Genomic DNA, 23,015 nt, shown 5'->3' with positions numbered 1-23,015 from the left:
AAGTAGAAGAATGGAAAAAAGATGTACCTGTGAATACTTAAAAAAAATCTGTGGCTATACTGTGAGGCACGAGTCCAGATAGATTTTAAAGAAAAAGAAGACAAGGCTGTGTAGCAATAGTTTCCTACATAGGGGAAACAGAGGCACAGAGCAGGGAAGGGATGGTCACAGACTGAGTCCAGAGCAGAAGCAAACAGGGATGACCTGAATCTTCCTGCTGCGTCTCTACAGGGTTTGCACGTGTGGGTGGCTTGGTGATTCACTTCTCCTGGATGGGACTTTTCCTCTGCTTCCTGCAGCTGTGGTCAAGGATTTTGGTCTGATATGGAGTTCCCAGAAACTGAAGGGGAAACAGCCTATTGGGTACAGTGGCCCCCAAAAGCTCCAACAGTCCACCTGGTGGATTGAGCTACTAGAAGTAGGGTGGGGAAGGGCATCAGGGAGCCTTGAGCCCACTTGATCCCACTGACTGGGAGTGGATCTGGCTAAACAGATTAGCAGGGGGCCATTGAATCCCTAATCGCAAAGTACCCTGCCGGACTGTGGGTGGACAGCGTAATAACAGTCATGGTGTGGGCCCTCAGGGAGCCAATGATCTAGACAAGGGGCAGTTTACTCTAACTGAAATAAATATTCTGGAAATCAGCCAGACGTGGAAAGCTTATCTGGATGATTCTGACCAGCTGCCGTTTTTGGCCTGAGCACTTCTGACCTGGGCCCGGAGGGCTAATGACACCTATGTGTGCATGGTGGTAAAGTAATAGTTACAAGTAACGAGGATTAGCATGCTCTGCCACTTTTCCTATCTAAAAGAGCATCTTTGTTGCATGTGTATCATCCTTCCTCTTACCCTCTTTGATTTTCTTCTCTGCACTTAATACCAGCTGCTATTCTTTTTTTTTTTTTAAAGATTTTATTTATTTATTTGACAGAGAGAGACACAGCAAGAGAGGGAACACAAGCAGGGGGAGTGGGAGACGGAGAAGCAGGCTTCCCCGCTGAGCAGGGAGCCCGATGCGGGGCCCGATCCCAGGACCCTGGGATCATGACCTGAGCCGAAGGCAGACGCTTAATGACTGAGCCACCCAGGTACCCCACCAGCTGCTATTCTAATATGTCTGTGTGATGCGGATCTGTCATCCCATCTAGAGCGTATGCACCGCGTGGGCAAGGACTTTGCTTTGTCCCCTCTCCCCCCAGTGGCTTGAATGGTACCTGGCACTGTGCAAGGAATAATGACTCTGAGAGTTGACTTGTGCCAGGTACTCCGCTAAGCATTTTATATCCACGATCTCATTTTATTCCAACAACTTTTGCAGTAGGAAAATGACCCAAGGTCATATAATCTATTTAAGTGGCAGAGCCTGAATTTGGGTCCTGGTCCGACTAACTACGGAACTCAACTATTCCTTATTGTCTCCTTTTCTTCTGCAGGGTCTGGGAACATGGCCAGAAGGGCTCTAATGCTTGCTTCATGGACCAGCGCGGCTCTGGCTGCCTCAGGCTTCTACCTCTACAGTAACAAGTACTTGGATCCCAGTGACTTCGGCGCTGTCAGGGTGGGCAGAGCCGTTGCCACGGTAGGTTTTCCTCATCGCCAGGTGGCAGATGGACTGCAGTATTACCTGCAGGCGTTTATACGTGTCGCAGATGTGGAGATACACGTGTAACACCCTTACGTGTGCAAAGCTTTGCCGGGCGCCCTCCTGTGTCTCTATTTCCGTATGGCCCACCTCGGTCCTACTGAACTCCAGCAGGACGGGCTTGCACACGGTCTCTGTTGTGAAGCCTTTACATTTTAGATTCTGTATCGTATTTTAGCGACAGACCTGGGCCGGTACTCCTCAGCCAATGCCTATGGAAGGACTCTGCAGCTTTGATGAAATTCTCTCAGGAAACCTGGTTTCTCTCCTGTGAGCTAGTGTGCATGGTTCCTGAGGCAGGGCTCGTACTCAGAGCAGCAGGGCCTGGGGGGATTTTTGAGGATCCCCTGCAACCACCAAACTAACAGAGGATCTGAGTTAAATATTTCACCATTAGAGGTTTTCTCCTGTGGCCTGGGAGCATCCTTCCTGTGTGATCGTGTCCTCTTCATGCTGCTGAGAGCAACGCTCCCGGACACGCACATATAACTGCCTGATTGGTGGGTAGATTGCCACGTGCCTCAATGCTCTCTTTCCTCCTTTGGCTGCTGCAGGATGAGCCTGTCCTTTCTTTCCCTTGGTGTGGATAGACTCTGATGCACGGTCTGTTTGGGTTGTTGTCTGATTGTTTCCTTAATACTCAGTGTTGTGAAGTCTTCTCCCGAGCTAGTCATAGAACCTAGATGGACAAATAGATAAATAGGCCATGGGATATAAAATGATTGCCGAGCGTTTACCCAGGACCTTTTAGGGGCCCAGCAGTGTCTTACATGCTTTGAGAGGTAGAAATGAGCTGTCCCACCTCGACCCAGCTTTGAAGGAGCTTATGATTGAGGAGTGCTCACATGAATGGGTCAAAAAACAATCAATCTAAAGCCACAGATTGGGTCAAGATGTGTGACTCAGGTGACCACTGCTAGGGGACCTCAGATACAGGAGTGAGACCTGTAGGCTAGGAGTCAGGATGAGTGGCCTTGGGGAAGCAGGCTTTGATGGAACCTTAGGGATTTGAATACAGTTGACTCTTGAACTACAAGGGGGTTAGGGTGCCAACATCCATGCAGTCAACTTTGGACTCCCCAAAACCTTCACGACTAATAGCCTACTGTTGACCAGAAGCCTTACAGATAACGTGAACAGTTGATTAATACATTGTTTGTATGTCATATGTCTCATATACTGTATTCTTACAATAAAGTAAGCCAGAGAAAAGAAAATGTTATTAAGAAAATCATAAGGGGGGCGCCTGGGTGGCTCAGTTTGTTAAGCATCTGCCTTCAGCTCAGGTCATGATCCCAGGGTCCTGGGATTGAGCCCCACATCGGGGAGCCTGTTTCTCCCTCTCCTTCTCCCTGGTACTCTGCCTGCTTGTGCTCTTTCTCTCTGTCAAATAAATTAAAAAAAAAATAAAAAAAGAAAATGATAAGGAAGAGAAAATACATTTACAGTACTGTACAAAAAACAAAAAGAAAACCAAACCCATGTGTAAGTGGACCTGCACAGTTCAAATCCATGTTGTTCAAGGGCCATCTGTAGCTGGAGGTGAGGGAGGAAGGTATTTACCAGTGCTTTATAAACCAGTCACTAGGCTGTGCCTTCTTTAAAGGTCAGGGCTCTGGTCTTAATCGGCCTTGTGCATTATTCAGTGACCAGCTCTTGTTTGTGGTTGGTGTTTAACACATTTATGTCGAATGGAGTAAAGCTTTGGGGGTGTAGGCAAAGGAATGGACTTCTCTGGGAATCAGCCTTGGAAGCCCCTTAGCTTCTAGCGGCTTCAGTGGCTCAGTTCTAAAAAGGAAGGTTTGGCCTGGGTAATCCTCCAGCTTCCTCCATGTCTGAGATATCTGGAAGTCTGTAATTTTCTGATTCACCAAGGATATGGGGACTTCTCCTGGACTTTTGGGCAAGGGACCCAGAATCAAAACTCAGGCTATCCGAGCAACATAAATATAAAATGATGTTTATTTATGATAATAAGTTTATCCAACAGCATTCATTCAACTAGTCTTTACTGAGCATTTACCTATGTGCCTGGCATAGTAAAAAGGTGCTGGGCGTACAGTGATGAACAGGAAGGACAGGCCTCTGTGTATACAGAGCTGAAATTCTAGCAAAGAGAAGATAGTCCACATACAAGGAAACAAGTGAGCAAGGGAATTTTGGGTATGATAATGTTGTTATGATAAATAATTGAGAGTTGCTGGTGGGTGGGGCAACCTTAGATTGGGGCTCTCTGCAAAGGTGGCCTTTGTGCAGAGCCCTGATTGACAGGAAGAAGTTAGCCAGGCTAAGATCTGGGGGACAGAGCATCTTAGGGGAGGTGTTGTCTACTTCTCTAGACATACGGCCTGTGTCAGGGGCCTGCAGCTGCAGGGCGGGGGCCGAGGAGCAATATTTGATGCCCAGGTGCTGGGCCTTTCTTTTTCTTGGTTCACAGACAGCTGTCATCAGTTATGACTATCTCACGTCCCTGAGGAGTGTCCCCTATGGTTCAGAGGAGTACTTGCAGCTTCGATCCAAGGTAAGGAGCCCAGGGGGCCCATCTGAGCCAGGCCAGGACTAGGTAAGTCCTGAAGTAGCTGCAAAGCCAGCAAGCTTCCTGCATGCAGCTGGAGGTGGGCAGGGGGCTGTGTGGGGATTGAGGCTGGGGGCTTGGGAGCAAGGAGGGGAGGGCCTTCTCCTCATTGGAGGTGTTTTTGTGCTGATGGGCTAGGCTGCCGGGCCAACGTCAAGCTGGATCCCATGGTACTGAGGTTATTAACCTACAAGGCACTGTCGGGGAGGCTGGTGTGTGTTTCTGGGGGAGCACAAGATGTCTGGGATGACTCAGGAGGGATGAAGGCTCTGTTCCTGAGATAACTCAGTTGGCTTCCGAAGTGCTTTGTCAGGCAAAACCCAATGGAAAGAGGTTAATTGCTTTCCTGTCCTCTCAAGGCTATACTGGGGCTTCTTGCTAGGCTGCTGAGTGGAGCTTCAACCTCACACCCTCTTTCCTTACTTGCGATAGGTCAGTTGATTTTGATGCTACAACTAGATGAGTTGGGGCATCAAGCAAGAGGGTGGTTTTTTTTTTTTTTTGGTTGTAAGTTGAGTTTGGGGTCAAGTGTAGATACTTTTGTTTCCTCCAGAGAGAGGTTTGTGATAGATCTGTATGTCTTTGCTCAGCCTGGAATGCCCTTGGCCCCTTAGAAAATTTCTAGTCATCCTTCTGGCCTCAGCTCAAATACCTCTCCTCCATGATGCTTTCCTTCTCACTCATTCTTGGTGGATGGGGTAATTAATTTTAAAATTTTTATTTAAACTTCTCATTATAGAAATTTCAACCATTATAAGAGAGAATGGTATAATGAACCCTTATGGAACTGGATGACAGTTCGACAGACATTATCAACATTTTGTCAGTCTTGTATCATCTACTTACCCCTTTATTCATTCATTCATTCATTCACTTTTAATTCATTTATTTTTGCTCAAATATTTAAAAGCAAATCTCAGGCATTGTATCATTTCATCTGTAAATACTTCAGTCTGTATCTCTAATAGATAAGTACCTTAAAAAAACTTCAATACCGTAATCATAACTAACAAAATTAACAGTATTTCCTTAATAACTTCTAATGGCTAGTTTATACTCAAATATCCCTGGTCCCAAAAATGTTTTTTTAAAGTTGGTGCATTACAGTCTGGGTTCAAACGAGGTGCATATATTGCATTAGGAAACATCAACCAAAATCTTCTCAAATCTATAATATTTCCCTTCCATCCTTTTTTTTGAGCTATTTGCTTGTTGAAGAAAGCAGATCATTTACCCTGTAGAACTAGGCCGATTGCATCCTTAAAGCATCATTTAATGGGAAATAGATTCACATGGCATGCAATTCAGAATATGTAACATTTGAACATCCAAAATGATCCTCCTCTCCCTGTTCCTCAGGTACCCAGTTTTTCTGCCTGGAAGTGATCATCATGTTCTATGTATCCTTCCAGAGATATCTTCCTATTTGAATTTATTCACTCTGTCTTCTTTATTCCTTACAGATGATAACTGGTTACATGTCTTTCTCTCACTTTAGCCTATAGATTCTTTTAGATCAGGGATTGGGTCATCTTTTTTGTATTTTCTACCTCTAGTGATGATGCCTAGGACTGAATTGACTTAATGTCTGTTTCAGGCTACACCCTGCTAGCTCCTTCCTTGGGAGGGGACCTGGAAAGGGCGCAGGGTTTGTATGTGGAAGACCTGAATTTGTGCTCTGTCTTTGGGATGGTCATTTAGCCTTTGGAGCTACCATTTTCCTGTCTGTAGACCACAGTTGGCTTTGCCACATATTGAGGATCTGAGACAGTGTGTTGTGAAGTGTAAATGTGAAACAGGTATCAAAAGTCAGTCAGATGTTGGGGTGCCTGGGTGGCTCAGTTGGTTAAGTGTCTGCCTTCAGCTCAGGTCATGATCCCAGGGTCTTGGGATGGAGCCCCATGTCAGGCTCCGCACTTAGTGGGAGGCCTGATTCTCCCTCTCCCTTGCCTGCTACTCCCCCTGCTTGTACTCTCTCTTTGTCAAATAAATAAATAAAATCTTTAAAAACAAAACCAGTCAGATGTCTACCAGGAAGGGTGCTCCCTGAGGACAGACCCTTGTCTCCGTGTGTGCAGCACCTAGGGGAGTACCCAGGACACAGTCGGTCCTGAAGAAAGGTTTGTTGAGCAAATGAATGAATGAAATGTTAGTTTGTGTCAGAAGATCTCAAAGCCCCGGGCTCTGAGACTTGGTGCCCACCCCCTGCTGTTCCCCGCCCCTCTTTCTCCATCTAACCAGGGCTGTGGGCCTTAGAGCCGACCAGAGCGACATTCTGCACGGAGGTGCAGGCCGGGCCATGGGGGGCAAGCTCCCTGCAGAGCACACAGGGGATGGGTGACGTGCCCACAGTGGCCCTCACGGGTAAGTCATCTGAAAGGCAGTGGGGCCACAGCCCCCGGCGAAGCTGACGGCTTTGGGGGATGCAGGAAGGGAAGTGCAGCCTGATATTTGACAGGAGGGTAGCACGCAGTAGCTGGCACAGGTAACAGGCGTGGAGGCTGGTCCCTGGGAGTTGTGCCTGGGAAGGGGAGCTGGCTGGCACTGAAGAGCAGGAGTAAATACGGCAGGAGTATGTTCTTCCGTTGGAACACTTATCTGTTCTTGTCTTCGTGACTGATAAAGGAATGAGTGAAGGGTAAAACATAATTATCTCACCTGTCAAGCCAGCGTCCCCAGGTCCCGGAGTATGCTAGAGCAAGAGACAGTGACTTAGAGAAGTACTTTCAAGGTTGGTGCTCGGCCAGCTGGTATCTCAGTGACTCAGCTCCATCCCCATCCGGAGGAGGCGGGAACCAAAGCGAAGGAGTGTTTTCTAGGGGCTCAGTGGCACTTTGCTGGGCAGCTGAGGGGGTGGGGTGAGGCCCCAGTGCTTTGAAGAACCAGGCTCCTCGTGTCCAGGATGCTTATAACTGGAGGCGACAGGTGTGGACCAGCCTGTGCACAAGGCAGAAAGAAGTCATGGCTGGTACAGACGTCCAGGAGGCAGGGCTGAGTTGATTCTGACTGAGGGGTTCTGGTATTGTGGACATATGTTAATTTTTCAGCTCAAGAGCCATTCACATTTTGGGGAGTAACATCTAAAACTTCCTTTGGGGAGGCACCCATATCTCATGTACTCACCGTGAGGTTTGAGTGAGGCTCACCCCACCCTCAGCTCCAAGAGTGGGCACATGACTTAGGCTATCTGTGGAGTCCATTCCTGTGGCCCTAGAGATTGATTCAGGGATGGGCACCCGAGCCGGTGTTGGGCAGTGAGCATCAGGTCCAGGACTTTTGGGGGGTGTCCCCCATAGAGCACTGCCTTTTCTGCTGCATTAGCTGCGAGTATAGGGTTTTGACTTAGAGCTGTTGGCAGCCCTCTTGCCACCGTGAGGGGAAGCCTGTCTGTGAACAGAGTCAGTTTTGTAGAGAGAAGTGTCATTTGAGTCCCTAGATCTTGCTGAGCCTGAAGCCAGGTTACCACTGGACTTTCCAGTTATATGTGCCAGGAAATTCTCCTTTTGCTCCAGATGATTTGAGATCAGTTTTCTGTTACTTGCAATCAAATGAATCCTGATACACTGGGGACTCTTAGAGAAGCATGCTGGATCTTGAGGTGTAGTTAAGGTTTTGATACCTCATAGAAGGTCTGGTAATTCAAGGAAAGAAAGGAAATCGAGAAATCCCAAGGCCTAAACAGGGTGAGGAGAGGTTTGCATGGTGCTGAGTAGTATTGTAGCCATTTTGGCCCTTCGGGCTCCTGGTCTACCACCAAGCATCTGTACCCCCCTATCTGTGAAGGGGTGGAAGTGGCCTTTGCCCCAGCTGAATTTGGAGGAACAGAGATGAGCAGCTTTATTTAATTAAACACTGGGGATTATTTAATGCAGCCAGAGAGGAGATCCAGAGGCACAAAGTTTGCCTCAATGGCTCCTTAAAAAGCTGCCAGGAAGAGCAGCTTTTTAATGAACAAGTCAATGATTTTCTATTTTCCTTATTTCTGCATTTGTTAATTGGAATTCTTCTGCGAGAAAGAATTGTCCCTTCTCCTTCAGTTGTTTATTTAATTATTTTTATCGGTATGAACTCATGGATGTTTATATTATTCTATGGGTTACAATCCAAAACCATCATTATTTTTATTGTTCAAATTATTCTAATTTTGGCCATTGGGAGCTCCTTCAGGTTGATTCCTGTGTCCTTTTGTATGTCTTCATTCTTTTTTGAGCACTATCTTAACTTTTTTTTAAAAAAGATTTATTTATTCACTTTAGAGGGGGAGAGAGAGAGAGAGAACGTGTGTGAGTGAATGAGCGAGTGCACACACAGGAGGAGGGGCAGAGGGAGAGGGAGAGAGAATCCTAAGCAGACTCCATGCTGAGCGTGGAGCCCAATGTGGGGCTGGATCTCACAACCCTGAGATCACAACCTGAACTGAAACTAAGAGTTGGACACTCAACCAACTGCACCACCCAGGCACCCCCACTATCTTAACTTTCTAATCCCCAGGCTCATCTTGTATTTTCCTTGCCCTACCCCTGGAATCAATCACTTCTCCAAGAAGCCTTGGTTCCTTTTATTGGAGGATGGTATTTAGAAACCAAGATGTTGGTGCTAGATGTACATATTGCTACTGGAGTGCCATTGTTTCTAGGCCCTCCCAGAAGACAGAGCTAGGAAATATATGTGTGTATACTCATGCATACACACACCTATCTATTAAAAAACCATGAGTTCATACTGATATCTCCTATTCCAGTCTAACATCACAGAATTTTAGCTCTCTCCCATTCCTTATGCATAACTTATTTCTCTGACAGTGAGAAACCTGCCTCTCATTATCTACAATATATTTACTTGCTTGTTCAACTAGTATACCCTAAAATGGTCAAGACCCTTGAGGCATATAGGAGCAGAGAAAGAGGCCCAATCTGGGTGAGATTGAATGAGTTAAGGAGGTATTTGAGCTGGGTTTGGAAAGGTGGGTAGGATTGAAACATGTAACACTGGGAACAGGTGATTTTTGTTGAGGTTGATGGGTAAAATTTTGGGGATTGTCTATAAGAGACAGATTAGTTCAGTGTTACTGGAAACTAGGATATGGGTGTGCAAAGGGGCATACTGGCAAAGAGAATTAGAGCTAGGTCACAGAGGGACGAGAGGCCAAGGTTTATACCAGAGGTAGTAGGGAGTTATGGCAAGTTCTTGGGTAAAATTTTGTTAAGCCTTCAGTGAATGAGAATGCTTAAAGTCATCAGTCACTGAATATGTTTTTGAGCTTCTACGCTATCAGATGATGAGTAGAAGTGAGAGATAGAGAATGAGAGAGAGAGAGAGAAAGTATGTGTGTGTCTAGGGAGGGAGAGAGACAGATCACAGGTGCCTTTTCCTTTCTTAATCAGAGTCCAAATATAGGAGGGGACCTCAGCTGCTGCTGTGACTGGGAAACTTTTGAGTCGAATCCAATTTCTTGTTTCCGAGTAGGTCGCTGGACTCCTGTGGTGTTGGATGCGTCAGGTCAGCAATATGGGTGTGCATCATATTAGTTACACTAGTACTTACTACTTGGGCTTGAAGAGGTAATGATTAATACTTTTTCCTCCTTGTCTGAGAAGCAGAACCAAGGAGATGCAGGTGTCTGCCAGGAAGAGCAGCTTTATTACTGGTAAACGCATGTGTCTTGGGTCTGTGAGCCAGTGGGCTTGTACTTCACTCCTGAATTTGATAGACTTACCTATGCAGGCACAGACAGGACAGGACAAACCTCTCACAGGGGACCTGCCTCTTAGGGCCAGAAGGAGTGGAGCACCAGTGTCTTATGGGGGTGTGCGGATCCCAAAAAGGGAGAGGAAGGGGGTTGCTGAGCACGATCTGTTTCTTCTCTCGGACTCACCAGTCTGATTGGTGACTCCTCCTCCCGCAGGGAGTGAGAGGGAAGAGAGAGGTAAGGAGAATTACACCTCTAATGGGGCTCCCATAAAACAGAGATGGGAGGTTCACCTGCAGATGGGAAGCAGCTATAATTTTGCTGTAAGAACTTTCATGCCCATTAAATTCTTTTTTTTTTATTAAATGTTTTATTTATTTATTCATGAAAGTCAGAGAGAGAGAGAGAGGCAGAGGCAGAGGGAGAAGCAGGCTCCCCGCCTAGCAGGGAGCCCGATGCGGGACTCAATCCCAGGACCCAGGGATCATGACCCGAGCCGAAGGCAGACGCCTAACCATCTGAGCCACCCAGGCGCCCTCATGCCCATTAAATTCTGCTAACGTTTATACCTGACCTTGTTTAGGGACATGGGCTACTTAGGGCTTGAGTATGGGATAACAATTTCAACATTACTGAGATCTCCATTTAGAGAGAAGGTCATCTGTTGTCAACCTTTAGAACCATGGCATATGGTAGAGTGTTTTGGGGGGAAAAGGGTATTGGTTAGAGGAGTAGAGTAAGGGGCTTAGGTGGGGTGATGACTCTTTTTATAATTATGCCATTGACCTTGAGAAAGATATCTGCAGCACCCGCTAGCTCAGGCCTCTAATGTACAGATGGAACTGGAGGTCTAGAGGGGTGATGGGATTTTTTTTTTTTTTTTAAGTAGACTCCATGCTTGGCGTGGAGCCCAACACAGGGCTTGAACTCATGACCCTGAGATTAAGACCTGAGCTGAGACTGAGAGTCGGGCACTTAACCAACTGAGCCACCCAGATACCCCAAGCCCCCTGCAGTTTTGTGGCACATCTTGGGCTTGGACTTGGACATCCAGATCTTCCCTGCTGGGTTGCTTCTCCCCTGGGACCATCCACCCTGGTGTGAGCCCTAAGGCTGTGGTCCTGCTGGGCTGGGTTTGGGAAACACAGGGGAGAAGGAAGAAGGGCAATAGAATCTCCTCCTGGGGAATTCCTTTTTTTTTTTTTAAGATTTTATTTATTTATTTATTTGACACAGAGAGAGAGAGAGAGAGAGAGCACAAGCAGGGGGAGCAGCACGCAGAGGAAGAGGGAGAGGCAGGCTCCCCACCGACATGGGCCTCGATCCCAGGATCCTGGGATCATGACCTGAGCTGAAGGCAGATGCTTAGCCCACTGAGCCACCCAGGTGCCTCCAGAGAATTCCTTTTTGTATTTATTTATTTATTTATTTATTTATTTATTTATTTATTTATTTATTTATTTTTAAAAAGATTTTATTTATTTATTTGACAGAGAGAGACACAGCGAGAGCAGGATCACAAGCAGGGGGAGAGGGAGAAACAGGCTTCCCGCGGAGCAGGGAGCCCGATGCGGGGCTTGATCCCAGGACCCTGGGATCATGACCTGAGCCGAAGGCAGACGCTTAACGACTGAGCCACCCAGGCGCCCCTCCTTTTTGTATTTAATCAACCAACAAAAGAGTTAATCCAACAAAGATTTGGAATTTGCATTTCCGAGTGGAGGGAAGTGTGGACCCTCCAAAGGAACCAGTGGATGCTAGCTCTTTGCTTTGGGAAAGAGTTTCAACTCTTAAGCTACTAAACAACTGGCAGTTTTGAGGATAACCGTGCTACCAGCTAAGTGAAGTGACTTAGTGGCAAGTCAAGAAGTGCTTTAAAGATCTTGTTGCCCATCAAGAGGAACTGTAGCGGTATCTGGCTCTTCAGGAATATTCTCTGAAACCTGGAGACTGTCCTGGCCACACCAGGACATGTCTTCACTGTTCTTCCATCCATCTATTATTATTATTATTTTTAAAGATTTTATTTATTTATTTGAGAGAGAGAATGAGATAGAGTGAGCATGAGAGGGGGGAGGGTCAGAGGGAGAAGCAGACTCCCCGCCGAGCAGGGAGCCCGATGCGGGACTCGATCCCGGGACTCCAGGATCATGACCTGAGCCGAAGGCAGTTGCTTAACCAACTGAGCCACCCAGGCGCCCTTCTCCATCTATTATTTTAACAAACTTTAATTGAGCCTGCTCTGTGCCAGGTCTTGGGTGAGGCCCAGCATCAGAGGATATGAAGGGAAATAAGACTTGACCTCTGCCCTCTAGCTGCTCACAGTCCAGTGGGGGGAAGCAGGCGTGGAATCACCTGTTGCAGAAGGATCGATTTGTCTTCATTCCAGCTCTGGTTCCTGACAGCAGCTGACCCCCAGCCAAGAAGTGGGGGGCAGGAGGAGCTCCTAACCCAGCATGGTGAGGGAGGGAGGGGTGTGTACCCGGGAAGGCCTCCTGTGTAGCTGGATCTAATGGTGCCGCTCTTCCTTTGCGTGTGCGCACTGTCTGTCAACTTGGCGTGGAAGCTTTTAGGTGAGTTTTCATGCACCCTGTCCCTTAGGCTCCCTTTTGCTGCTTTTCTTTCTCATCCTGGAACATTTGTCAGGGAGAAGAGGAGGAGAGAAATGGAATCCTTGCTGTCTTGGTGACTGGCTTTCTCGGAGTTTGTGATAATTTTTGCAGAGCATGAGCTGCATTTAATGTGCTCTGCTTGGGTCATCTAAGGACCAGGCCTGTGGAATAGGCAGATAGTCTGCAGTGGCACCCAGGGCCTCCTTTTTAGCTTTGTACCGAAACCTTCCTGAGCACTGCATTGCAAACCTGCAGAACCTTTGCGCAGTGGCCCCGATTTGGGGAGAGTTCTGGAGGACTGGCAACTTGGGCCTTTGTGTGGTCTGGGGAGAGACTTGGCGGGGCTGCTTCCATCCGTGGGGACCCTAGAGGAAAATGGCATCACTCGGGCTTCTCCCTGGAGATTGTGCTCAGTGTGCGGTGGCTTGTCTGTAGTTCCCAGGCAGGCTATGTGCATGTCACATTGTCTTCTTGATTATCCTAGATGTATCAGTGACCTATGGACCTGCATACCCCTGTATTTAAAAAAAAAAACATATGAAATTAAAAAATGTGAAATATATAAGATCTAAGGAGAGGTATAAGAAATAATTTAGTGATCATCCTTCTCACTGCACGATTTCAGAAATAATACCTTACCCATACAATTGTAGCCCCCAGGGTACTCCCCTGATTCCAGCCTTCCTCCTTCAAAACCAGAAGTAAGCACTATCTTGAATTTATTGGTTGTCATTCCCATGTACTTCTTGGAAACCAACTATTCATGTATTTGTATACTATTTTTCATCCTATTGACATTTTCCGTTACTTGGTTTTGTTCTAAGCAAGATTGCAGGCTTGATAGACTAGCTGTGTCTTTTTTGGGGCTCTGCATACGCAAATAAGCGTCCTGGGTACCACCTGAAATCGCCTCTTCTACCATCTTTTTGCACACCGTCACTGGTACCGGGTCGCCCCGGGAGAGACAGGCTCTACCATCTGTAGCAGATGCTGGGCTGAACTCTGGCTTGCACCCACCAATGCTGTGATCTTTCCCTGCTGCGTTTGGCCACTCTCTTTCTAGCTCTTCTCTTCTCCTGGCTCACCCTGTGTATCTCCTGGGGCTGCTTTGGACGTGAAGTTGCATGATGAGATGGTATTTGTTGCGGCTCAGAAGCAATGATCTCTTTCCAGAGGCCACAGCTGAAACGAAACAAAAAAAGCCTTGTGTTTCTGGTGATGGGAGGCCATTGCCATGTGCTAGGCATCTCTCCATACTGGTCAGTGCAGTTAACGGCATTAGCCAGTTCCGCGTTTGCGTGTATCTGTAGCTTTCTTGCCTACCCAGGCTGCCCGCACACACAAGGCTGGCTTCTTGCTGCCACAGAGCCGCTCACCAACTGCTCCCGCTACCTGGTTCTTGTAGGGTGGGTGGAGGAGGCCAGAGCACACTGCTCCCCAGAGATGATGCTGTGTTGAGGGTTAGCCTACACCAAAGGGGGCAGGAGCTGGAGAAACGCCAGCTGGAGACAGTGTCCTTGCCCATCTCAGACTCCATCCCAGACTAACCATGGCTGGGCCTCTCATTGCTTTATTGCTTTTCCCACTGAAAACCCTGCACAGTTTCCTTTCCTGCCTTGGACTGCGTGCTTCCCCTACGCCCCAGCTTTTCTCCCTCTGCTGAACGTAGTACCGGGAAGTGGGATGATGCTCCATGATGAGGGACAGCGTAAGCTAGGACTTCCTTACCGCTAAGGTGATTTTCTATGGCAGTGGGTTACCCCGGATGGAAGGGAAATCTGTATCTGGAAGGGCAACTTTCCAGAAACAGAAGAGATTCTGGCTGTCTGTCACTGAGGTGGGATGGGACAGCGTGCTGTCAGATGATCAGAGACACCTGAGGAGCCTTATAAAGTGCAGATCCCTAGATGCTGTACTCTAAAGATTTGTTTTCAGTGATTCTGGGGTGAGGCCTGGAAAACTCTATTTTTAATGAGTTCCCCAGGCGGGCTTCTGAGGATAAGAACAAGTGTTTACATTGGCCGAGCACCGCGGGACAGGCATGGCACTAAGGGTTCTCTCTATATTATCTCCTTTAACTTCACGACAATCTGAGGTATCTACCCCCATTTTACAGATGCAGAAATGGAGGCACAGATTAAGTGATTTGTCCAAGGGTCTACGGCTAGTAAGCAAGTATATTAGCTTCCTGTAATCACTGTAACAAATCCTCACAAATTGGGTGGCCAATGACAACAGAAATGTATTCTCTCACAGTTCTGAAGACCAGAAGTCCAAAATCAAGGTGCCAGTGGGGCCATGCTCCTTTTGGTGGCTTCAGATATGCCTTGTGGCTGTGTCACTCCAGTCTCTGCCTCTGTCTTCCCTTGTCGGAAGGATTCTTGTCATGGGGTTTAGGGCCCATCTGGGCAATCCAGAGTGATCTCATCTCAAGATTCTTACCTTCGTTACATGTACAGGGATCCTTTTTTCCAAATAAGTTCACAATCACAGGTCCGGGGGGTTAGGACAAGGGCATATCGTTTCGGGTGCCACCATTCAACCCACTACAGGGTCTTCGATTTAATCACAGATCAGGTGGTTCCCGAGCGGTGTGACTCTTGGCTCTCTCATCTGGACCACATGAGCTTCTAGGGTTCCTCTAGGCCAGCAGCTGAGGCATGGATTTCCTTGATGTACAAGGGAGTTTGAGCCGTTCGTCAAGCCTTGACAAACCAGTTTTCCTCGCCGTCTCTCCCGCCCCTCAGCCCTAAGCCCTCTACCATCTCTCCTGAAACCCTTCGGGGTTTATCCCTGACTCCAAAATTTTCACACCTTCATGTGCTCAGGAGGTGAGGCCAGAGGGGCTGTGAGGCCCAACTCATACCGGCTTGGGTGGGATGCACTTCTCCTGCCTCAGTGTCCACGTCCCCAAAATGGGAATCGCTGGAATAGCAGGGGTAGGTGAAAGGCCATGATATAACTAATAAAGTTGGTGGAAGGCAATCTGCAGCTATGAGGTTGATGGAAATGCTTGTTAACCACACTAATAATCTAATAGCCTGTTCTTGATTTCCCGCTTCTCACCGTCTTGGCCCCAAGCAGCTATTTTCTACCAAATTAAAATCCACTCAGCTCCCTTCCTGTCCCTGAATAAAACTACCCTCAAAGATCTTTCCTGTTACAGCAAGACTTTTTAATAGACTTTTCCTTGTAGAACCATGAGACATATGTCCAATTAGCAGAATAACTTCACTTAAAAATACAAATAAACTGTTGACTGATAATGGCGGGACATCTGTGAGGCTAATTTGAGGCAACGTGGTTCAGGAACTGGGGCACTGCCCCTCCCCTGCCCCAGATCCTCATGCCCCACACTCTGTAGGATGAAGACAGATGTCTCTGTGCTCTGCCTGGTCACAGTGCAGAGTACCTAAAGGCAGTCACTATTCATACAGTCCATTGTATGGCAATTTTTTAATTTTTATTTTTTAGAGAGAGAAAGAGAGAGAGCTTGTGTGTGTGCGTGTGCGTGGGGGGAGGGTCACCTGGAGAGAGAGAATCTTAAGCAGGCTCCATGCCCAGCACAGAGCCTGACTGGGGCTCAATCCCATGACCCCGAGATCATGACCTGAGCCAATATCAAGAGTCAGATTCTCTGGGGTGCTTGAGTGGCTCAGTCGGTTAAGCCTCTGACTCTTGGCTTTGGCTCAGGTCATGATCTCAGGGTCGTGGGATGGAGCTGCCTTGGGCTCCTCACTCAGTCCGCTTGAGATTCTCTCCCTCTACTTCTCCCTCTGCCCCTCCCCCTGCTCTCTCTCTCTTTCTCTATCTAAAATAAATCTTAAAAAAAAAAAAAAAAAAGGTATTCAACGGACTAAGCCATCCATGTGCTCCAATTGTGTAGCAAATTTTCATTGAGCACCTGCTATGGGCCAGGCGCTGTGCCAGGTGCTGGGTATATGGCAGTCTATTCTTGAGGGGATAAGAGATAACTAACAATCAGTGGAACTCACGAGAACATCCTTTCCAGGAGGGCAGGTGTCTGTCTGTTCTGCTTGCTGCATCCTCAGCACTTAGAACAGGGCTTGGCACACAGTGGGCTCTTTTTAGTGAATCAGTGAGGTAGGGAAACAAGATAATGTCAGCTCTTGCTGAGTGCCCTAAGAGAGAGAAACCATGGTCAGGATAAAGAGCAACTGAAGCAGGGCTGGGGAAGGGCTCTCTGATGTGGGGTTTTCCAGCTGAAGCTGAGAAGTGATGAAAGAACAGCAGGTGAGGAGCTGCAAGAATGTTGTTAGCAGAAGAGGCAGGGCTACGTAATTTACAGGGCTCAGTGCAAAATGAAACTGTGGGGTTCTGGCTGGGGGTGGGGATGTGAGTCTCCTCTTCCCATGGCCCTACAGCCCTAACCCTACAGTGGATGGGCAGCTCCCAAGAGATTGCAGTCAGGGTGCTGGGATGTGCTCAGGATCTGGATTGGGGGCAGGGGAGGGGTCCCGGCTGAGTCTCCTGTTGAACTTGCCGAGGTGATGCTAGTCTAGAATGGGGAGGGATACTGCCTGACGTGTGTATGACTCTACCCTGCCTAGGCTGGCACTCAGGCCCCCAGCGGGGATGAGGGCAGTGGCAGAATGCAGATCTCCCCCACTAGTGTGATCTGATTGCCACCCTGGGTGGAGAGCAGCCTGGCTGTTGGGGTGAAGGTGGGGAGACTGGGTGGAGCCGGGGCACTGGGGGTGGGGTGGGCAGTGGGCAGCAGAGAACTCACTGGGGAGGTAGGATCGTGCATGAGCTGAATCCCCCGGTGCATGCTCCTTTGTTTCATCTGGCTTCATTTGCAAAACATAAATTCAAAGATAAAATTAAGAATTTCAAGACAGCTACTATATTAGTTTCCTATTGCTGCTATAACAAACTACCACAAACTTCGTGGCTTAAAATATGTATTCTCTTACAGTTCTGGAGGTCAGAAGTCTGAAATGCTTCTCCCTGGACTAAAATGAGTGTGTCAGCAGGGCTGTGTTCCTTCGGGAGGCTCTAGGGGAGAATTCACATCCTTGTTTTTTCCACCTGCGTTCCTTGGTTCATGGCACCCATTCTCCACCTTCAAAGCTGGCAAAGTCTGGTCAAGTCCTCACGCTGTCAGCTCTCTGGTTCTCTTCTTCTTCTTCCCTCTTGCACTTAAGAGAACCATTGTAATTACACTGGGCCCACCTAATAATCTGAGATCATCTCTCGATCACAAGATCTCAAGATCAGCAACCTTAATTTCATCTGCAACCTGAGTTCCCCTTTGCCAGGTAGGGTGACATAGTCCCATGTTTCAGGGATTCGGGCGTGGACAGCTTTGTTGGGGTGCAGACATTGTTCTGTTTTTCACATTAAACTGCAAGCGTGGGGCCCTTCCAAGGGGGGGGCCGTGTGCCCTGGGAAGAGGAAATTGCAAGCCTAAAAGCCCTGAGATGGGAATGAGCTTGTCTTTTTCAAGGCCCTGAGGGCAAGTGGGATGGAGTAGAGTGATTGACAGGTGGGAAAGGCTGGCTTGGGCCTAGAACACAGGGCTCCGAGGCCACAGCGAAGGGTCAAGAACAGCAGGCTAGGATGTGTCTTTGAATCTTAAGAACAAAATCTCTATATGAAAATTCAAATGAACTAAAAAGTAGAAAATATGATGAACCCTGGCACCTAGATCTAAAATATGTTGCTATAGGGGCACCTGTGTGGCTCCATCGGTTAAGCATCCTACTCTTTTTTTTTTTTTTTTAAAGATTTTATTTATTCATTTGACGGAGAGAGACACAGCGAGAGAGGGAACACAAGCAGGGGGAGTGGGAGAGGGAAAAGCAGGCTTCCCCGAGCAGGGAGCCCAATGTGGGCCTCGATCCCAGGACCCTGGCATCATGACCTGAGCTGAAGGCAGACGCTTAACGACTGAGCCACCCAGGCGCCCCAGCATCCTACTCTTGATCTCAGCTCAGGTCTTGATCTCAGGGTCGTGAGTTCAAGCCTCGCGCTGGGTCCCATGCTGGCCCCCCACTCTGGACGTGGAGCCTACTTAAAAAAAATCTTAAAAAAAATATGTTGCTATCATTCTTTCATTTATTTATTTTTTTCTGCTGAAGAGTTTTAAATTGCAGAAATCATGCCATCTCACCTGTAATTTCCGTGTGTATCTCTAACAGCTGATGTTTTCTCAGTGTTCCCATCGTTATCACAATGAATGAAATTAGCAAGAATTCTTTCTTATTTTTTGATTTATTATTATTATTATTTTTTTTTTTTAGAGAGGGAGGGGTGGAGGGAGGGGCAGAGGGAGAGGGAGAGAGAGAATCTTGAGCAGCCTCCACACCCAGTGTGGAGCCCAACACAGAGCTGGATCTCATGACCCCGAGATCACGACCTGAGCAGAAACCAAGAGTTGAACACTTAACTGACTGAGCCACCCAGGCGCCCCTAAGAATTCTTTAATTTCATCTAATTCCTATGCATGTTATGCTGTCCCCCCAAATGCCCCTCCTATTGACCTTCACGTTGCACCTGAACTCTGTGCCTGTTCCCTCTTTCTGCGGTTAGAGTGAGGCCTCCTTCCCTGTATCTTTGAGGATTTTGTTTTCTCTTCCTTGCTACCGGCCCCCAAGGTCTCCAGGCTGTGAGGAAATGAAAAAGACTCCTGTCCCCACCCAAGGCCATGACCTGAACAGGGATACGGGGAAGGGAGGGGAAGCAGGCTGGCTGGATATGTTATTCTGCTTGTGGCCTAACATTTGTTTTTCTTGCCTGTAATTGCCATTCCAGAAATGCCCTCGCTCTTCTAGCCACAGAGCAACTGTTGAGAACAAATTAATTATGCATCTTCTCAGTGTGTGTGATTAAGGGGCAGATGGAGGGAAGGGTTCTCTTCAGTTTTTTTGGCAACTAGGTTCCCACATGGATGCTTTCCAGACCAAAGAGTGCATGTCCTAGGCTCCTGTGGGCATCTGGATTTCTCTGTGTAGTGGCAGGCTTGCTCACTGGCAGGCAGACTCACAAGTTGCCGGTAATAATATTATTAATCCCTTAAATTTGCAGCATATTCACTGTTTGCTGAGGGCTTGTACACTCACATCAGCTCATTTGTTGGGATTTCAGGGATGCTGGAATGACTTTCTTTGCTTAATACCTCCCTAAATCATTGCTGATGCTTGTAATTCCACCATTAGAGATTAATTCCTTTGGCCTAAAACTCTGTTCCCTATTAAAATGCAAGTATCCTTGGCAGCTGTGATGCATGTTTTATTCATTAAGCCTTCTCAGCCACTAGCAGCTGCCCTCCCCAAATGCCCCCTCCTACAACTTTCTTTTTAGGATGGCCTTCTCTGAAACAGAACCTATATTTGGAAACTATCCCTTTCCATAGAATTATGCTCTCGGTTTCTGAGGCTGGAAAAACAGGTAAAGAAACTCCTGCCAAGGTGACAATGACAGATAATTTCTTGTATTATCACCTCTAGGGCGTATTTGCATTTTAACTGGAAATTTCTGGAAACACACTGCTTAATTCAAAGGAACCTGTACCCCTTCATCCTATCATATCATCCTATCATGGCCTTGGATCTCCCCTTTATCAGGCTCCCTTAGAAAAGCAGGGGAAGGGGAGCCTGGGTGGCTCAGTCATTAAGCATCTGCCTTTGGCTCAGGTCATGATCCCAGGGTCATGGGATGGAGCCCCGCATCTGACTCCCTGCTCTGAGGGAGGCCTGCTTCTCCCTCTCCTGCTCCCCCTGCTTGTGTTCCCTCTCTCGCTGTGTCTCTCTCTGTCAAATAAATAAAATCTTAAAAAAAAAGAAAAAAGAAAAAAAGAATAGCAGAGGAAAGGGGCCTGGCAGGACACATTGAGAGCAGATCCAGTCTGTGTCACACAGATCAGGCATTGGCTTGGAGCATTGTTCATCCCAAGACGGGAGAAAGAAGTGGAGCTGGCCACGTGTAACATAATGTCCATTTTGCAGAAGGAAGATTGAGGTGTAAGGACAGTGGTCTAGTTGCAGTGGGGCTAGAATTAAGGTTTTGACTTTAGAACCCCAGTAACAGAGTTGTAGATTTTGAGAGTCAGAAGACACCTTTGAAACAGTCTAGCTCTGGGAAAGCAAATACATTTCATCCGCTGACTCCAGTCGGTAGGTAGGTGTTGTCTGATGCAGGGTAGAGCATACGCGTGTCTTCACCTGGGCTCAGTGAGTGTGTGTTGTGGTTGATCAGGAACGTCTGGTGTGTGCCCTGGGTGTGGTAATAGAGGGGAGACACATGGTATTGCTGCTTCTGCCTCATGTCTCGTTTTCCAGCTAGGCCAGCCGAGGTCCAGAAAGCTGGGAGGATTGTTCAGGACTTGTACAGTAGGACCAGTAAGTAGGGACAGGACTGGTGCAGAATCCAGGTTTCCTGAGTTCTCGTTTGGAACCTTTTCTTCTGAAGGAGCCAGGTATTTTAAGAAGCATTTCACTTGGGGTGCCTGGGTGGCTCAGTCGTTAAGCGTCTGCCTTCGGCTCAGGTCATGATCCCAGGGTCCTGGGATCGAGCCCCGCATCGGGCTCCCCGCTCAGCGGGAAGCCTGCTTCTCCCTCTCCCACTCCCCCTGCTTGTGTTCTCTCTCTCGCTGTATCTCTCTCTGTCAAATAAATAAAATCTTTAAAAAAAAAAAAAAAAAGAAGCATTTCACTGTGGCTAAAGAGCATTGCAGTCTTTTTTTTCTTAAAGATTTTATTTATTTATTTATTTATTTATTTATTTAGTAATTATTTGTCAGAGAGAGAGCGAGAGCACAAGCAGGGGGAGCGGCAGGCAGAGGGAGAAGCAGGCTTCCCTCCAAGCAAGGAGCCCCATTCGGGACTCGATCCCAGGATCCTGGGATCATGACCTGAGCCGAACACAGACGCTTCACCGACTGAGCCATCCAGGCATCCCAAGAGCATTGCGGTCTTGAAGTCAGTCACACTGCCTGGGTTCAGGTCTGAGCTTTGCCACAAGTTAGCTATGTGCCCTTGGCTGGGTGATTTAATCCTTTTGAGCCATGGCTTCTTCATCTGTAAAATAGGTGATAATAATTGTGTCTACCTTATAGAGTGGTTATGGAATGAAATAAGGTAGTACACATATGAAGTGTTTAGATTAGGGCCTAACACATAGTAAATAGTTAATAAATATTAGTAACTTAATTTAAATGTTAAATTTTATTTCATTGTCTTTTTATTTTTATTTTAAAAGATTTTATTTATTTTAGAGAATATTTATTTTAGAGAAAGCGCATGTGCGAGTGATGTGGGGGAGGGGCAGAGGGAGAGGGAGGGAATCTCAAGCAGACTGCACACTGAGCATGGAGCCGACGCGGGGCTCAATCTCATGACCCCAAGATCATGACCTGGACCAAAGCCAAGAATCAGACACTTAACAGACGAAGCCACCCAGGTGTCCGTTTAGATTCTTGCTGGATATGGACACAAAACCTTCTCATAGTCACCCCCTCTGCAGAATCGCTCGGAGTTACCCCTCAGACACCTGCTTTTCATCCTTCCCTGTTGAATGCTCTGGGATCTTCTGGGTTTGAAGTTCTCTTGGGATTTGTAATTTGGTGATGAAACTCCCATAGTTATAGGGGAGCCTGGGTGGCTCAGTCATTAAGCGTCTGCCTTCAGCTCAGGTCATGATCTCAGGGTCCTGGGATTGAGCCCCACATCGGGCTCCCTGCTCCGCAGGAGGCCTGCTTCTTCCTCTCCCACTCCCCCTGCTTGTATTCCCTCTCTCGCTGTGTCTCTCTCTTTCAAATAAATAAATAAAATCTTAAAAAAAAAAAAAAAAAGAAACTCCCATAGTTCTAATAATCAAGTTGAGATGGTGCTGGGTCTGTAAAGGCCTGTGGTTCTGGGTGTCCTACTTCCCACTTCACGGAAGTCTGTTTTGGCTTTGGACATGTGACAAAGCCCTGGAGGCCTGGTGTGGTTCTCCAAGGACCGGCTGCCAAATGGGGCCTCGGTGACCATTTAGCTTGGTCTCTCCTCTGGTTAGAACATTGTTATAGCATCTCCTCCAGACAGTCTCTGCTTCCCCATGCCACTGTGTCCCTAGTCTGCAGCCTGGGCCTCAGGGCAGCAGCCTGTCCCCTCACACCTGCCTGTCCTGTGGGCTTTGACGGTAGGGCCCAGTCAGAGCCCAGACCTGAAAGCTGTACTGTGGTCACTTCCGTGCCCTTGTCCAGCTATGCAGGCTATCAGTAGTGGTTCCCTTTGGGCGGCCTTAATGGGGAGGCCTGGAGAGCCGGGGCTGTCCCAGATAGTCCTGGGAGTCTGGCCAGGGGTGACTCCTGCAGGATAAATGGTCTGCCCCTTGCATTATTTGACCTCGCCTCCTGGTAGAGTGGCATTTCCCGACGGAAGCAGTGTCCCTCGGCCCCTTGGAGAGTGTAGGCAGCGGTGGGGAGCACTCCCTGGGGGCTGTGTGGTGATGGGTGTGTGGCTTCTGTTGAGTGAGTCATCACTGAATTC

The 23,015-nt window shown here is 47.7% G+C and overlaps 1 protein-coding gene across 1 annotated transcript in view; it reads left to right on the top strand.

Moving 5' to 3' along the window:
• Positions 1-23,015, top strand: part of ADCK1 (aarF domain containing kinase 1) — a 115,878-nt gene that overhangs the window by 8,419 nt on the left and 84,444 nt on the right. Inside the window, exons 2-3 of the mRNA XM_021679913.2 lie at positions 1,435-1,580; positions 4,081-4,164. Coding sequence (XP_021535588.2) covers positions 1,446-1,580; positions 4,081-4,164 — 219 coding nt within the window. The 5' untranslated portion in view covers positions 1,435-1,445. The remainder of the gene's footprint in view (positions 1-1,434; positions 1,581-4,080; positions 4,165-23,015) is intronic.

The sequence above is a fragment of the Neomonachus schauinslandi genome, chromosome 9, assembly GCF_002201575.2.
Source record: "Neomonachus schauinslandi chromosome 9, ASM220157v2, whole genome shotgun sequence".
Taxonomy (NCBI): domain Eukaryota; kingdom Metazoa; phylum Chordata; class Mammalia; order Carnivora; family Phocidae; genus Neomonachus; species Neomonachus schauinslandi.
This window is presented reverse-complemented; position numbering and strand designations above follow the sequence as displayed.